The sequence below is a fragment of the Odocoileus virginianus genome, chromosome 29 (genome assembly GCF_023699985.2).
Source record: "Odocoileus virginianus isolate 20LAN1187 ecotype Illinois chromosome 29, Ovbor_1.2, whole genome shotgun sequence".
Taxonomy (NCBI): Eukaryota; Metazoa; Chordata; class Mammalia; order Artiodactyla; family Cervidae; genus Odocoileus; species Odocoileus virginianus.
In genome coordinates this window covers 13,361,702-13,378,620 of record NC_069702.1, presented here as the reverse complement: position 1 = coordinate 13,378,620, position 16,919 = coordinate 13,361,702, and the positions used below count along the sequence as shown (strand labels likewise).

The 16,919-nt window shown below is 53.4% G+C and overlaps 1 protein-coding gene across 3 annotated transcripts in view; it reads left to right on the top strand.

Annotated features, from left to right (window-relative positions):
• Window positions 1-437: 437 nt before the first annotated feature.
• The window catches only part of CRMP1 (collapsin response mediator protein 1), a 64,025-nt gene continuing 47,543 nt past the window's right edge, over window positions 438-16,919 (top strand). The window contains exon 1 of one of the 3 annotated variants that reach the window (XM_070458133.1): window positions 438-956. In XM_070458133.1, coding sequence (XP_070314234.1) covers window positions 576-956 — 381 coding nt within the window. In that variant the 5' untranslated portion in view covers window positions 438-575. Of the gene's footprint in view, window positions 957-4,675; window positions 5,229-5,763; window positions 5,842-16,919 lie in introns of those variants that run through there. The other 2 variants (XM_020882642.2, XM_020882641.2) reach the window with 2 other exon arrangements.

Here is a 16,919-nt window from a genome sequence, read left to right as displayed (position 1 = left end):
GACTAGGAATATATACAAGCATGTATGTGTATGCAAAATTACCAATGATGTGCGTGAAAGAGGCTGAGTGTGTCTGGGGAGCGTGTGTGTAAGCGACTCTCGTGTGCTCCGGCATGTTTGTACATCTCTCGCGTGTTTGTATGGCGTAATTGTCTGCTGAGCTAATACCAACCTACGTGTGCTTGGCCGTGTGTGCGTGCCCGTGGTTCGCACCCCTCGCGCCCTGCGCTCGGCCTGGGGGCGGGGAGAGAGGGTGCGGCGGGGGCACTGCGGTTGGGCTGCCCGCCCTCGGCGCTGCGGCGAGGGCACGTCACGGTCCCTCCACGCCCTCGCCGCGGTCCCCGCCTCCCGGTCCTTTGTAGCCGGCCGCGGTGCTCTTCGACAGCCGGCCGCAGGCCCCGCCCCGGCCCCGCCCCGGCCCCGCCCCGGCCCGCACCCCGGCCCGCCCCTGCCCGGGCCGCAGTCGCGCCTGGGCAGCCGCGGGCCCGCACCAAGCGCGGAGCGCGGCGCACGGTGGTGGCCAGGGCTGCGGGCGGGCGGGGGGGGCGCGGTCGGGCAGCCGGCCTTGGACCGGTATGGCGGACCGGCGGCGCGCATGGAACACGGAGGATGACCTGCCCGTGTACCTGGCGCGGCCGGGCAGCGCGGCGCAGACCCCGCGCCAGAAGTACGGCGGCATGTTCGCCGCGGTGGAGGGCGCCTACGAGAATAAGACCATCGACTTCGACGCGTACAGCGTGGGCCGCCGCGGCTCGGCGCGCACGCCGCGCAGTGCTGGCCGGCTTGATGCGGTCGGCCTGCCGGGGCCCGGCGGCAGCGAAGACACGGCCAGCGACGTGAGCGAGCCCTCGGGCTCGGCCGTCAGCTCGCCGGGCGAGCGCGACGACAGACCGCCCGCGCTGCGCATCCGCTGCCCCGCGCCCCGCGACCTGCCACTCGGCCGGGACAATGGCCAGGTACCCTCGGGGCGCGCGTGGGCCGGACGGAGGGGGCGGGGCCCTCGGGGCGCGGGGCGCGGGGCAGCCCGGAGGCAGTGCCCGGGGGCTGGAGTGCTGGGGGCCGCTGCCCCCGGGCTTGGGAGAGTGCCCAAGACCCCTCCCCCACTCCATCGTACAGCAGGTTCGGAGAGGTTTGGCCACTCGGTCAGGGTTGGCCAGCATAGTCCGTGAGACTCCAGAGGGTCTTTCGACATCCAGTCCCCTGCTCCTCCTCGGCAGAAAGGGGGAGACCGAGGTTCTGAGAAGGGAAGTAAGTTGGCTAAAGCCGCCACATGGCCCCTTAGAGCGCAGAGGGCCCTCTGAGGTTAATTTCATCCCAAGGTCCTCCTTCTCTGCTTAGGAAGACGAGTAGCTCTGTTCCGCATTCACCCCTTCATTTACTCACTCACTCATGAGGAATTATAGAGCACCTCCTATGTCACTGGCGCCGGGAGAGGTTTAATGAAATGCCCCTGGTTACATGGCTTAAAGCTTAAGCCTTTCTTGAGTGCTCCCTCTGTGTTTTCTGGGGGGAAGGATTTGGTTAAAGATTGAGATCTTCGGGCAGATAGACCTGGAAACCGCGAGCCGCAATCACCCGACACCTTCAGAGAATGTTTCTGAGTCCCGCACGACGCCAGTGTGCTTGCTTCACAGAGCAAGTTGGAGACAGAGCAGGGATTTGAACCGGGGTCAGTAGACTTGGAGGTTTTTCTCCTCGTGAAAGCGGGGGAAACATCAGGCAGAGGGAACACCAGGCCTTGGGCCCTGTGGCTCATCTCCCTTTAGCTGGTGGTCACCAGAGCCACTGGGGGAAGATGGATGGATAGACGACCCAGCTGTGGGATATATGGTCAGGTGCTTGGAGAATGGAAACTGGAGCACCCGACGGCCGGAGAGCCATCGCCTCACCCCAGAACTCCATGTCTGAGCACTGCCCAGGTCCCAGGCCACTATGGGTGCTGGGGTCGCTGTTTGGCACTCCAGCCCCACCCCAGGCCAGGGTGGGCGCGACAGACTCACTGTGAAAATTAAATCAGTTAATGACACCAGGTAGCGAGCATTCAATAAACATTCGTCGTGTGTTACGAGTTTTATCATTATCATCATTTTTATAAACCCTTCTCCCCTTAAATGTTATGAGAGGCATACAGTGAGGGAGCCGCAGTTTGATCTGGACAGAAATCGGGGAGGGGGGCTTCCTGGAAGAATGGGGGCTGGGCCGACCTGTGGCTGCTCCGACCCAATTGTGGGTCTCCTTCAGCCCCCATCCTCACACCCCCGGTTTTCTGTCAGGGGAGCTCGGGAACTCTCCGTGGTCCTGAATCTGGAGCCACGCGGAAGGTCTACCTTGCGCTGGAGTGGGGGCGGGAAGGGGGGCAAGGAACGGAGATATCGAGAGGGTCCCGTCTCCTCGCCCGTATCCCTTTTCTATCTCTCCCTCCCCCACCTCCTTCCCAGCAGTCCGACCTCACTTGCGATCCAGGATTAAGAGCCTGAGAGGGAGGCTTCGGGGGCCTCGGACCTAGAAGCCGAGGCCAATACGGGAGAACCGTGGTTCCCAGTCAGGGCTGTGCGTCCTCTTGAGCCTCAGCTTCCTCATCTGTGAAATGGGGGTGGCATCTCCCAGCCTGCCTCAAGGCGTGGTGGAGTATCAGGGAGGCGAGAGAGCTTTGTGCACAGCCGGGAGCTCTGGAGGAGCGCCCATCAGGAGCTGCGGTCAGTGTCGCCAACGCCAGCATCGGCCCTGGGCTCGGCCCCTGACGGCTCTGCAGCTGCTCCTCGGCCCTTGGGGACGCTGGTCGCTTCCTCTTCCACTGCTCCTTCCTCTCCCCCTCTAGCCCGCTCCCCTTTCTCCATGGTTTCTGGACAAAAGGCAGCGCCTCGGGCGCGCCAAGGACTCCAGGAGCACTCGAGGTTCAGGACCGTGAAGCCAAGGGGCTGGCGGTCTCCCTTGGGGGAGCGTTTTACTCTCCGCAGGCCGAGCGGCCACGGGGTTCGGGTCCCGGAGCCGGCGGGCCTCGCTGCTCCTGCGCGTTGCAGAGGGACCCGCGCCCTCCCCCCAACCCATAAACCTCTTTCCTGGGGAGGGAGGAGGGGTTTCGGTGGCGCAGGCGCAGCGTCTGCCAAGGCCCAAGGCTGAGCGAATGCGGCGCTTTGTACCCGGGAAGTCCACTAGGGAGCTGTGATCTGTTTGGCCAATAGCGAACCCGCGCCCCTCCCCCGAGTTCTCGACCCCACCCCTGGAGCTACCCTACCCAGATGGGCCCTGGGGACTCCCTGGCTCGTGGAATCTAGCGCTTAGCAACGCCGAGGAAGGGAATATAGAGTGGGGGGAGAGGGAGACCCCAATTTCCGGTCAGCAGCAAGAATTTAGGACCCAGCTCAGAGCCGAGGCTGAATGAGTGAATGCAAAATGACCTCCAGACTAGGTATGCCATAACCTGGCTTCCAGATACTGCTCTGCTGCAGCTAAGATGCTTTACATCCAAGAGATATTCTACCTGTGTGCCAGCCTCAATTTCCCACCTGTGAAATGGGAAGCTTATGGCCTAGTGTTCCTGGAATACTAAACTGCTTCTCTTTGTGAACATCCCATCCCATCTTTATTTTAAGGCACAGGCATCTCTGGTCTCTGTCCTGGACTGGAGGGCTGGCTCCCGGGGCGTTGGTGGTAAGGGCTTCAGGCCCTAACCTGAGAGGCGGGGGGAGGCTCTAGCAGGGGGGCTTTAGCAGGCCTAGTGCACCCTTCCTCTGGGTGGCAGCTTGACGTATACAAGATGGGGTCTTTTAACAGAACCTGTGTGCGGTTTGAGTTTTGTAGGCCGAAAGTGACAAGGTCGGCATTTTAATCTGCCTGGAGATTTGGGGCACCTATCTAGTGTTACGGGGGCTTGCCAGGGCTCTCCTTTTTCTTTCTTTTGTCAAGTTTATCAAGCCATGCCCAAGCCTGCTCCTCACCTCTCCCCAAAGCACCATCTGGACTATGGGTGCTGGGTTGGTGTTCACTCTCCACTGGGAACCAGGACTTCCTTCTCTGCCCCCCCCCCCCACGCTCCTCTCCCACCCCCCCCACCCCCCCACCCCCCCCTGCCTGACCCCTAGCCTGCCCCGGGGGCCGCGGGGATCTTAGTGACAATGGTCTGGCTCTGAAATCAGCAATCACTGTCTGGTAGACAGGCTCTGGGGATGACCCGGTGGCCCCGATGGCAGGGGGCTGTGTGATGTGAGGGGGGTGGCCTGCAGACGGTAGAGCAGGTCAGCCACTAATTAGGGCCTTGTCTTTGGGGGTCCCTGCTGTTGCAGGGAGGTTCCTACTGAGTCCTCGGAGAGACGCGTTCAGTAATGGGGGTGGGAGGGGTGGCAGAGAAAAGCTTCATGGAAAGGCCATTAGAGATGAGTCTGGTAGAGGAGGTAAGATATTCCGAGAGGGCACAGTTTGAATAAAGGCTTGGACTTGGGGCTGGATATGTGCTTGAGCTGTGCTGCGAGGGGTGCAGCAGACACACGGAGGCTGTGGAATGAGAGGTCAAAGGCGGGAGGCTGCTGGACCGTATCCTCAAACACTCCAGCAGCGGAGCTGGAGGGTGGTTCTGGGCATCCGGCCCACATTCCCTCCCCCACACAGACGTTCCGGGAGCCCCCCACCCCGCCCCCCACCCCGCCCCCAATGCGGGACCGCACACCTGTGGCGCTGCCCAAGGTCTCCGCCTGCGCATCCGAAGTCCATCTCTGGCTTTCAAAAGAGCCCTGAAAAAAACCAGACCTACCCAATCGCGAGAGCGAGGCCGGGGCCCAGCGAGGGCGTGTGCGCGGGGCGGGGGTCGGCGGGGCTGGTTGGTTGGGGGGCGGGGGGCGGAGTGCCGGGAAGGGGGTTTTCGGAAGGGAAGCGCTTCCTGGTTCGAGGCGAGAGGGGCGAATCGGGCTGGGCTCCGCGCCGCCGGGAGGAGCTGTCTGTCTGCAGCCCCCTCCTCCCGCCCTCGTCCCGCCCTCCTCGCGGAGCCGGGCGGTGCAGGCAGCCGGAGCGGCGGCGGCGGGCGAGCGGGCCGAGCAGCCGCGGACAGCCGAGCCTCCGTGCCTCTCGTCCCTGGGCTGGGGCCTTTGTCGCCGCGCCCGCGGGAAGCGGGACCAAGAGACAGCCGCACCAAGCGAAAGCCAGCCCCACAAAGTCCCCCGGCCGGGCCGAGGGCGCCTGAGGTGGGGCGGGGGGCCATGTCTTACCAGGGCAAGAAGAGCATCCCGCACATCACGGTAAGCCGGGCCCCCGCCCCGCCAAGCCCCGCCGGTCTCGGTGCAGTGGGGGGTGGGCGCCGCCATGGATCGGCCGGGGTCCGCAGGGGAGGCCGGCCAGGCTTCCTGCGGCGCGGCGGGTGGGGCGGGGCCCGGCTCGGCTCTGGAGCCCCCTCCCCGCCAGCATCTGGGGACAATGTGGGGGAGGGGGAGCCCCGCATGGCGGGGCGGGGCTGGAGCCTCGGGTCCCTTTCCCCGCGGGCTTGCAGCCGCCTCCCCCGCGGCCACCGCCCCCCGCCCCCTTCGCCATGGGATGTGCCAGAGGATGGCGCGGACTGAGAGGATGCGGAGCTGAACAAAAGAGGGAGGGGCGCGGGGGTCCGAACCCGCTCCTTCCTTGTCCTGGAGCTGAAACTCCAGCGCGGGGGTAGAAGGGGGGGCTTTGCACCGTCCAGCTCTGGGCTCTCGCGGCATCGTTCCTTGCCTGCTAAGAAGGGGAAAGGGTCGAGTATTGCCCCCCACTTCCCGCCCAGACCGGTGGAGTGGAAGTCTGGACCTGGAGACAAGCGCCATGATGGAGGAGCCCCTCCCAGTCCTCGCGGCAGCTAAAAATAACCTAATGGAGAGACTCTGGGTGGGTGGGGGGGCTGTGGCCCTGAAAGGGTTAACACTGGGGTTGGGGGTGGGGGTTAGGAATGGGGGTAGGGGGTGAGCCGTCCTCTGGGTCCCTGGGTGTGGCCGGAAACAAAGGATCCCAGGTCTTTCGGCTTTGTCTCAGGGTGGGGAGCTGAGGGCACAGCGGGGCCTGGAGACCTGGCCTCCGTCCTCGTTGCCTGCCGGTCTCTAGAGCGGAACCACACGGTTCCTGAGGGATGTGGACCTCGGGTGCTGGGGCAGACCATGGGCCTTGGGTGGCTGGTATCTGAGCAGCTAGGTGCTGGTAGGTGGCCTGCTGGAATTCCATCTCCATGGAATCCTCGAGAAGATGCTTGAGGTTTGAGACAGGAAATCTAGCATCCTCCTTTATCCAGAGGGGATAAAAGCTCAGGGATGGCCCCAAAGCACCTTGGAGAGGGCCACATTGGGTAAGGAGAAAGGACCTGATGTTACCCACTTATCTGCCCAGTGTATTGTGGATCTTGTTTTATTGAATCTTCTCAATAAGCCTTCTGAAGGAGGCATTGTCCACCTAAAGCTCTCAGAGGCTGGAGCACTGGGGCGCAGTTGATAGGAAGGTTGGAAAGGGGCTGGTCCCCGGCCTCTCCAGAGGAGCCCTGCCTCTTGCCCAACTCTGGACTGAGTCTTCCCTTAGAAAACTCCTCCTTGGCCCAGCTTCAGGTCTTGTCAGCCGACCTTTGCTGAGTCACATCCAGAGATGTGACCCGTGAAGATGGGACCACCTCTTAGCCATCCCTAATCCGTGCCTTCTGAGACACAGAGGTGTACGTGACCAATCCCTTAATGCTGTAGCTGGCTAAGAATCCATAGGAGGGATGTGGTTGCCCCGGGGCCAGGCAGTGTGGGAGGAAAGTGTGGAATATTTGTAGAAACCAGTCCCAGCTTCTGGACTCTTGACACTGCCCCCAGGGGAACTGAGGCAGGAGATGGAGGTGATGCAGTGACGGATGAGTTCGGAGGCCTGGGTACCTTTGTGGCTATGGACCACAGCAGGTCTGTATATCCTGTACTGGACCCCCATTTCCATGAAGGAAGTTTAGCAAGATGGCCTTTGAGGTGGGTCTATGGGAGCAGTGCCACTGGAGTTGTATGGTTCTGTCTATACAACCGCAGCAGTCTTTCTTCCTGCTGGCTGTGGCCCTCTAGAGTGGAGCTGAACTAGCCCGGCTTTTGTACCAGATGGATCTGGGTGTTCATCCCTGCTCTGCCTCCTTTCGGAGCCTTGGGGCTCTGCTATCCAAAGTGCGCCAGGCCCTGGCTATTTCACAGGACCCTGAAGCATTCAAGAGGACCCTGGCAAAGGGCTTAGTGTTTGGTGGACACACAGCAAGGGCTTCAGAACTTCTGGCCGGTCCTGCTTCTTTAGTCCTTTGTGCAAAGCAGGCAGTCAACCTGTGTGTCAAAGAGAATCAGATGAGTGGCTCTGACAGCCCCAGTAGTGTGGGGAGGAGAGATGCTGAAAATGACCCTTATTTCCTGGAAAAGTTGCCCTTGACAAGGCATTTGTGTTTAATGTAGTCCATATAGTCCACTCCTGGAGTAGGACATGGCAGGCCACTCCAATATTCTTGCCTGGAAAATTCCATGGACAGAGCAGCCTGGCAGGCTGCAGTCCACGGGGGCACAAAGAGTTGGACACGACTGAGCCACTGAGCATATAGTCCACTCCAGCTAGAAAGGTGTGTGGTTAGAGGAGAAGCAAGAGACGATGGACTTGGATGGAGCTCCTTTGTAGGGCCCACCGCTTCTTGAGAACCTTTGGCTGATAATGCGTAAGTGATGAGAACCGAATGCCATTCAGTGAGTGGATGGGCATTGTGGCTCTTCACTTGCTGCTCCCTTAACCTGTGCAATAGTACTCAGTTCGTAGGTTAGTAATAATAATAGGATCTGGTCTGTTCCACGCACCTTCTGGGTGCTAAGGAAAGTGGGCATGGGATGGGCGTGTCCTTCACCATTGCACAGTTTCCTGAAGACAGGCATTTCAGCCTGAAATGGTAACGAAGTGTGTGTGTGTAGGGAGGGCGGGGGTTGTTACAAGGGAAATAGAGGAGGCTTGAGGGGACCATCGCATCAACACCCCGTTCTGGGAGGGGGAGGGGATTCTCTGAGAGTCAGGGGAGGCCCTGAGACCAGTGTGTGACCCCTTGGAGAAACTGAAAGGAAGTCAGCATTGCGGAGCCCCACCTCTGCATCCGAGCCCGGCTTCTCTGTGCATTTAGAGCAAACCTTGGAGACAGGTAAGATGTTTTTGGCAGCCATGGTATGTGTGTGGCCTGTGGAGAGACCAAGTAGCTGGGGCTGTCAAAAGGACCAAGATACATCCTAAGTCCCCTTGATGTTGGGTCTCTGTGCCCCCTTGAGCCTCAGCTCACTCGTCTGAACAAAGGGGATAAGGTCGCAGCTTTGGCAGTGAAATCAGGGATGGGAGAGAGGATGTGAGCAGAGGAGGAGAAGGGACACCCCAGACAGGGCACAGTGGGGACAAAGGCGGGGACAGCTGAGTCACAGAAGCCGTCTTCTACTCACGTTTTCCTCTATTCTTCGCCTCCGCCTTTTTCTGAGATACTAGAGTAACCTGATAGAGAAGAGGAAAAAAAAAAAAATCGAAACACTTGGTTTCAGCCCCCGAGGATTGTTTAAAATATTAATAAAGCTCCCTTTCACGTGTGGCTTTTTAAAAAAATTAATGGCGCAGCCGGGATTAATTTAAAGCAGGTTTTTGGTGCCCACTTGGGTGGTTAAGTGAGGAGGGCATCCTGGGCGTGGCTCTGAACAAAGGCCCAGGACTGGGGGCCCTGCAGATGCGCTGTGTCCCCATGGAGCCTCCAAAGGGGAGGCAGGAGTGCCCACTGAGATGGTTCAGGAATTATTATTATTACAAATAAGACTTCACGTGTACTGACCGTTTGTGATGTTTGCACACCATTATGTCATTCAAAAGGATTTCCAAAAAAAAAAAAAAAAAAAGGATTTGTGTGATCTTTAACTGGGTTTTCTGAGGAAGGCAGCCTGTTTCTCAAAGAGTAAACTGAGATGACAGAGTCTTTAAAGCTTCTTTGGCCTGTGGAGGGATGAAGAGGTCCATTCAAGCAGGGAAGTGTAGATAGTCTGGTCTGCCTGCTAAAATAGTCACCGTCGGATTGAAATCTTTGTGTGTGTGTGTGTGTGTGTGTGTGTGTGTGTGTGTGTGTGTTAGGTCAAACATTAAAGATGAGATGAGCAGGGAAGAAAGTGATCATTAAATAAAAAGTACATCAGACTCAATTACCTAATAGACAGATGTGCAAAAAGCTTGTTTCTTCCCAAAGATGGTGTTCAGCCTACCTTTAACTATGTGCTTTATCTTGGTGCCTTTTTATGCAAAGAATTTGAGATGCCTACAGGGATTTGTCATGCATCTAGTGAAATCGGAGGGAAGTAGACTAGCAGGACTGAGACTCAAGGAAGAGCAGAGACCAAACCTGCGCCAGTGATCTGGCCCACAAGAGCAGGGCTAGCGGACATCTGGTTCTGAATCGGGGCTTCTGTCATCCAAGGCAGAGAAGCAGACAGTCTCAGCTTGGTCAAGTGCATGATCAGACAAGGAGTAGTTGGCCATATTCTTTGGGGTAAAATTATTTTAAATTAGATTCTTAAAAAGTGTATCAGGGAGCATGCAAGTGATACTGCGTTGTGACATCTTCTCTAACATAACCGTAGCCACTTAGCCCTGAGTGCCTGTGTTTTATAATGAACTTGGTCAAGACTGAGTACATGAAAACACATAATATAACGTTTGTGAATGCACATGGTGAGTGACTAACAGATGACAGTTCCCTCCCCCCAACACAGGAGGTGAAGATACAGAATGACAGGTAATCAGTGACTGTTAACTGCAGAGCTTCTCTGTTCCTTGAATTATGCAAGATGCAATGGGTGGTTAGAAACACATATTTCATGATCTTGACCTTTCCAGCTAAATGAAAAATTGCACATACCTGGAATGACTGAAAAATGACCAGAGGGTAAACTGTGGAATAGAGCACAGGTGTTAGAGGTGTTCAGAGAAGGGGGGGACTCAGCTCTTGCCAGAAGCAATTGGAGTTGGTCTCTTGGGGCTTGAGGGATGGCATGAGCTAGGTGTTGAGGGGTTTGATTGGTGTAGACACAGGGAAAGCATGCAAGGCAGGTGGAACAGCATGGACAAGACCTGGGCTGGAGAATGAATGTGATCAGCAAAGTGAGGATTTTACATAGCTTAATCCGAGGATGAGGAACTTGAAATAAATTTGAATGGCCGGGGAACTGGAGAATTCTACGAGGCTTTAGAAGTCAGGAAGAATGTGCCCAAAGTGACGGAAATAGCCCATGGGTTCTAAGTCTGGCTCAAATGCAAATGGGGTGTTTGATCTTGGACAAGTCAGTCCTTCTCTGGGCCTCAGATCCCTTTTCTTTACAGAATTGGAGTAGATACTTCAGCTCCAAGTTATAGGAAATCCTGACTTTATTCTGAGGGTAATAGGAAGCCTCTGAAAGTTCTTGAGCTGGGAGGATGGTGATAAAGGCAGCATGGAAGAATGTGGATTCTGAAGCCAAACTCTGGGTTTGAATCCTAGCTGTTCTGCTTATTTGCTGTGTAATTTTGGTAAGTCACTTAATTTCTCTGTGTAGCAAAGGGAAGCCTGGTGTGCTGCAGTCTATGCAGTTACAAAGAGTTGGACACGATTGATGCGACTTAGCATACACGCATGTATTTTATATTAATATTAGACTGTATTCACAGAACCTTAGCGATTCAGTCCTAAGCAAATATTTGATTTATACAGCATCAAAGTTGAGAAAAACCTTTTAAATTTTTCTGTGTTTATACATTTGAGGCAGCAGAAAAGAGTGTCCAATGCTTCTCCCCCACCCCCAGCCTCCCATCTAGTGTAGGAGTTTTAAGTACCCTGTCCTTGCTTACCTCCAGTGTCAGGGAGATCACCATTTTGCACAGCAGCCTGCTTACTCCTGCTTACTCCTGCTTACTCCTACTTACTTCTGTTGTTGGAAAGTCTTAATATGTAGAGGGAGAGTCTACCTTTTGCCCTCAGAATTTTTCATAGATTTCTTCCTCTTTCACACTGATATTCTTGGAGGCTCTGGAAGGTATTTCTCAGTTACCTAGGACCTTCTCCTTTCTAAATGATTCCCAGTTCTTTAGTACAATTTCTAAGTACAATATTTGGATTTTTCTTAACTATTTTTCCTCTCACCACCCCCCCCCCCCTTTTCTTTTTGCTATTCTTTGTTTCTGAGCATGGAGAACAAAATGGATTCAAAATAAAACTTTAGTTATTGGGCACCTTTTAAACTGGTTTGGGCTTCCCAGGTGGTGCTAGTGGTAAAGAACCCGCCTGCCAATGCAGGAGACATGAGGGATACAGATTCAATTCCTGGGAAGATCCCCTGGAGGAGGGAATGGCAACCCATTCCAGTATTCTTGCCTGGAGAATTCCATGGACAGAGGAGCCTGGTGGGCTGCAGCCCATAGGGTTGCAAAGAGTCGGACACGGATGAAGTGGCTTAGCACACATGCAAACTGGTTTAAATACTTTCTAGGGTCAGACTGCTTTGAGAAGCTGATAAAAGCAGTGGAAGCTTTTCCTGCTTCCTCAGAAACACACAGAACATTCAGCATAAGGCATTGGGCTTTACAGGCCAGTATTTAGTGTGTTGAGAGCTTTTACTTAAGTAATCCTGTGAGTTGGGTACTTTGATTAGCTCCACTAACAGAAAAAAAAAAACCAACTGGAACACAGAGATTAAGTTCTTACCACAGGTCACAACTAACACTACCAGCTAACAACTTGTATGGGAGTAAGCTGTAGTCTCTGGGGTGAAGGATCTCACAGTCTCATGGGTGAAATAGTCAAACGAAAATGAGCCAAAAGATGAAGTGCTGTACAGTTGTGAAATGATGCTAATGAGGAGTGCGAGCCCTATGCTATAGGACTCCAGGAGGTGAGCACATGCTTCTGGAGGCAGAGTGCTGCACCTGACAAGGTGACCTGGAAATGGATGGGCAGCAGGTGTGGCGGGCAAGCCAGGTAGCAGATGCCAGAGACGAAGGCACAGGGCTGTGCAAGTGCAGCTTAGGGAGCCAGAGTGCAGTGCGGCCTCCACTGCTTCAGTCGTGTCCAACTCTCTGCGACCCTACTGACTGTAGCCCGCCAGGCTCCTCTGTCCATGGAATTCTCCAGGCAAGAATACTGGAGCGGGTTGCCATGCCCTTCTCCAGGGGATCTTCCCGACCCAGAGATCGAATCCATGTCTCTTACATCTATCTGCATTGGCAGGAGGGCTCTTTACCATTAACGCCACCTGGGAAGCCTTAGATAACCAGACTATAGTGTGAATAGGCGAATATGGTGTAATACTTGGAGAAGGCAAGGGTCAGGCCAGGAAGAGCCTGGGAGACTTACTTTGTCCTACACGTGAGTACAAGCTGGAGAGAGGTTTAAGGAGAGGCACGACATGGTCAATCCCATGAACAGAGGAGCCTGGCAGGCTACAGTCTGTGGGGTCCCAAGAGTCAGACATGGCTGAGCGGCTAGTCACACACATGACATGGTTGCATTTGTGTTTCAGAAAGGTCCCTGGCTGTTTTGTGGTGGGGACAAGGCAGGCAGCAGGAGACAGGGAAGAGGGCTCACTTTGGGGCAGGTGCAGTGGGAGGTGGAGATCAGCAGGTCAGTATAAGGATACTTCTGGAATAGATGTTGGGTTTGGGGTGTGAGAGGTTAGAGAGAAGCTGAAAGTGGAACTGAGTGTTTGAATGGGATTTATTTCCCCCAGTTGCAAGGACTTTAAAAATCAGACACAGCTCTGTCCACACATCAATTCATTTAATTTTTCAAAACCACTCTCTGCCTTACAGATAGAACACTGAAGTTCAGAGAGGTAAATGTGCCTAAGGAACAAGGGTAATAAGTGTGGGGCCCGCTTAGAACTCAGGCATTCTGGCCTCTACCCACCATCCTTAGCCAGCAGACAACACTGCTTCCTTGTTAAATGAGCATAAATGAGATAATAAGTGTGGAAGCATCTGGCTCACAGGGGGCGTTGTCAGTAATTGTTAGGTGAATGCATGCATGCTTAGTAGCTTAGTCATGTCCGACTCTTTGTGATGCTGTGGCTTATAGCCCACCAGCCTCCTCTGTTCATGGCATTTTCCCAGCAAGAATACTGAAGTGGGTTGCCATTTCCTCCTCCAAGGGATCTTCCTGAACCAGAGATCGAACCTGCATCTCTTGCGTCTCCTGCATTGCAGGCAGATTCTTTACCTCTGTGCCACCTGGGGTGCGTTTATTAGGTGAACAGGGCTTAGCATTTCCTATGTTACCACTGGAGAGCCCTTTCTTAGTTTCAGAGCCTTTAGTCTGCCTGCTCCCTTTTGGCCACACTCACAGCAATCCCACCAGAAGGGCGGGTGAGATGCATGACATTGGAAATGGGCTTGATATGTATGATCTGTTCTTGCTTATTCCCGTTCTTCTTCAAAGGAGGGAACTGAGGCACAGGCATCTTAACTGGGCACACGGGTAACTATCACAGGACACTGGATCGTCACTTGGTAGGTACCCGGTGGTACTAGGTTCAAATCTGTCTCCACTGTCTCCTGGCTGGGTGACCTTGAGCAGATTATATCACTTCTCTGAGTTTGCTTATTTGTAGCAAGAATACCTGCTTCTTAATGTGACTTCGGAATTAAAAAACAGGAAAAAAAAATGAGAAATGAAAATCCGTGTAATGCAACTGGTCCTCTGTATGTACTCAGGAATGTAGTTTTTTTGAAGGCAAAGGATTTCTGTCCAGATTGCTTTATCTAAGAGGAAAAGCAGAGACCAGGAAGGGCAGAAATAGGTCTCCGCATACATACAGATTTGTCTGGCTTCTCCCTTCTGTAGGAAGCCTGAAGACCTTGCCTGCTCCTGGGGTCATGACAGAGCTGTGTTATTTTAAAACCAGATATTCAGTTCATCAGGGAGTATTTGCTGAATGTCTGTTAGGTACAGTGGAACTTGAGATCTCGTTAAATTTGCAGTTGCCATGGAAATGGGCCTGAGCTCACAGAAAATCCTGCAGTCCCTGGAGACCACCTGTATTTCTGATTCATGAAGGAGGGCGATGCAGACGTGTCCTCACCCCATGCGGGTGGAGAACAAATGTGTGTTCATTACATTCAGTCTCAGGCCTGTTACCACTCCCAGGGTTGCTTTCCTGGAAAGTGTGGCAAAGGGCTGCTGGCTGACAGGCTGTCCCCTGAGGCAAAACCAAAGGCAAATGAGTTTTGTGAATTAATAGGAGCATGCAGCTGCACTGTAGGTAGCTCTTGCTACTTCAGGGAGGCTGGTTGGGACAACTGTGAGGGGAGCCTAGAAGAAAGAGGGATCTGGTCATTAGGGGTAGGAACAGAGTCATGGGTTTATAAAGTATTTGAGCTAGAAAATCAGACAGCAACTACTGGGGCTGTGGCTCCTGGCACAACTTTTGGATGGTGTATCAGTTCACTTTGATGCAATAATACTGCATAACAAACAACCCCATTATTCTGTGGCTTACAACAAGAGTTATCTGTTGTTCTCAGGTCTGTGGGTGGCAGAGGCTTAGCTGGACTCAGCTAGACTTGTCTTCAGGTTTCTGTTTGAATCAGGTGTGCTCCTCACAGCATCCCATTCTGGGACTCAGACTGAAGGAGGCATCATTCCTTGGGTCCTGCAGTTTTCCTGGTGGAGGATGGACTGTCAAAGAAACTGAGCTGAAACCCACCCACCTCTTGAAGCTTGTGCTCAGATTGGTGCGCTCACATCACTGGCAGTCTGTTGGTCAAAGTGAGTCTTGCAGGCACACCCACGGTCCGTGAGACTGGGAGAGCCCTGCTCCCACACTGGGGCATGGCAAGGGTGGGAGGCAGGAAGGAATGGGAAAGACATACCCCAGTCTACCGCAGAAGGTCTCCATCAAGAGTGTCTGAGGTATTTGTTAATAACATAAATTCCTGGCCCATAAACTAGATCCGGCAATTGAAAATCTTGACAAAAGCACTAGGGTTGGACTCCCAGTGGATTTGCAGCATTTATCCAGGCTCTGGTGCCGTGTTGTGAGTTGTACTTGCATGAATGGAGGGCATAGCTGCCTGACCAATTGAATGTTTGAGTTGCAAGCCTGAGACTGTGACTTAATGTCGGTCAGTGGCTTGTAGAGTTTAAAGGGCTAAGAACTTTCAGAACTCAGCTTGACATTTCCTTGCCTTATGAGAAAGCAATTCTACCTGCACTCAATGCATGGACAAGCACGTTCCTACCAAACGGGACTTCCCTTAACTTTTTGAGACTTGTTTTTGTGCTTGCCCTTCAGACACGAAGAGATTCTTCATCTTTCAAGGAGTAATTAGTCATTTATTTACTCTGAGCCCCTTCCCATTGATAAATCAGGCAGCCCGATCGAAACCTCTACACACTTACAACCTGTAAGTGGATGGAGTTGCCCTCTTTGTATGAAGCCAGTACCCCTATTTTTGGCACTCACTCATCCACTGCCAAAGTTAAAAGATGCTTGCTCCTTGGAAGGAAAGCTATGACAAACCTCGACAGTGTATCAAAAAGCAAAGACACCACTTTGCCAACAAAGGTCCATATGGTCAAAGCTATGGTTTTTCCAGTATTCATGTAATGATATGAGAGTTGGACCATAAAAAAGGCTGAGCACAGAATTGATGCCTTTAAATTGTGATGCTAAAGAAGACTCTTGAGAGTCCCTTGGACTGCAAGGAGATCAAACCAGTCAATCCTAAAGGAAATCAGTCCTGAATATTCATTGGAAGGACTGATGCTGAAGCTGAAGCTCCTATACTTTGGCCACTTGATGCTAAGAGCTGACTCATTGGAAAAGACCCTGATGCTGGAGAAGATGGAAGGCGAAAGGAGAAGAGGGCAGCAGAAAATGAGATGGTTATATAGCATTACCAACTCAATAGACATGAATTTGAGCAAACTCTGGGAGATTGTGAAGGACAGAGGAGCTTGACCTGCTGTGGTCCACGGGGTTGCAAAGGGTCAAACATGACTTTGAGACTGAAAAGCAACAAAATCCGCTGACCCCAGATTCGTGTGTGAACCAGTGAAGCAGGTAGGAGAGGGGATGTGGGGTGTCACAGGCTCTCCCCCCAGTTTCTTGAGTGGAATAATTAAAGTATTGAAACGGTGGCACTCACTGAGATGTACTTGAAACCAGCTATTGCATACAATGTGAAGCGTAATCCATGGTGGTTTTTGTTCTGTGGGAATATAAAGATTACAAATGTGCCGTGATCTAAGAAAGAAAAGCAGTTTAGAACTCCGTGGACGGGTGAGGTAGGAGGGAGGCAGATCTTCAGCATCAAAAAGTGAAAGTGTTGGTTGCTTAGTTGTGTCTGACTCTTTGTGACCCCATGGACTGTAGCCCACCAGGCTCCTCTGTCCATGGAATTCTCCAGGCAAGAATACTGGAGTGGATTGCCATTTCCTTCTCCAGAGGATCTTCCAGACCCAGGGATCGAACCTGGGTTTCCAGCCTTGCAGGCAGATTGTTTGTCATCTGAGCCTCCAGGGAAGTCACAGTTCATCACAGGGTTTCAGGAAATCTGTTTCCAGGTGCCTGGTGGTGTTTCAGGACCATGGACAGCACACAGCACTGCTTCCAGTCCTCATTTACTTCATGGAACCTGACAACTTCAGAACTGTGTCCGTGTGTAAACTATTTATTTTGCTGGAATCTTCCACTTCTCCTCCACTTTCTGCTTTGTGTGTGTGTGTGTGTGTGTGTGTGTGTTAAGTCACTTCAGTTGTGTCCAGTTCTTTGCGACCTTATGGACTATAGCCTAGGACCAAGGGATTCTCCAGGCAAAAATACTGGAGTGGGTTGCCATGCCCTCCTCTAACTTCATGAGCATCTCTTATTTCAGAACCCAGCTCAAACATCCTCTCCTTGATGAAATAGTCACTGTCTTTCTCTGTCTCTGTAGTAACAACT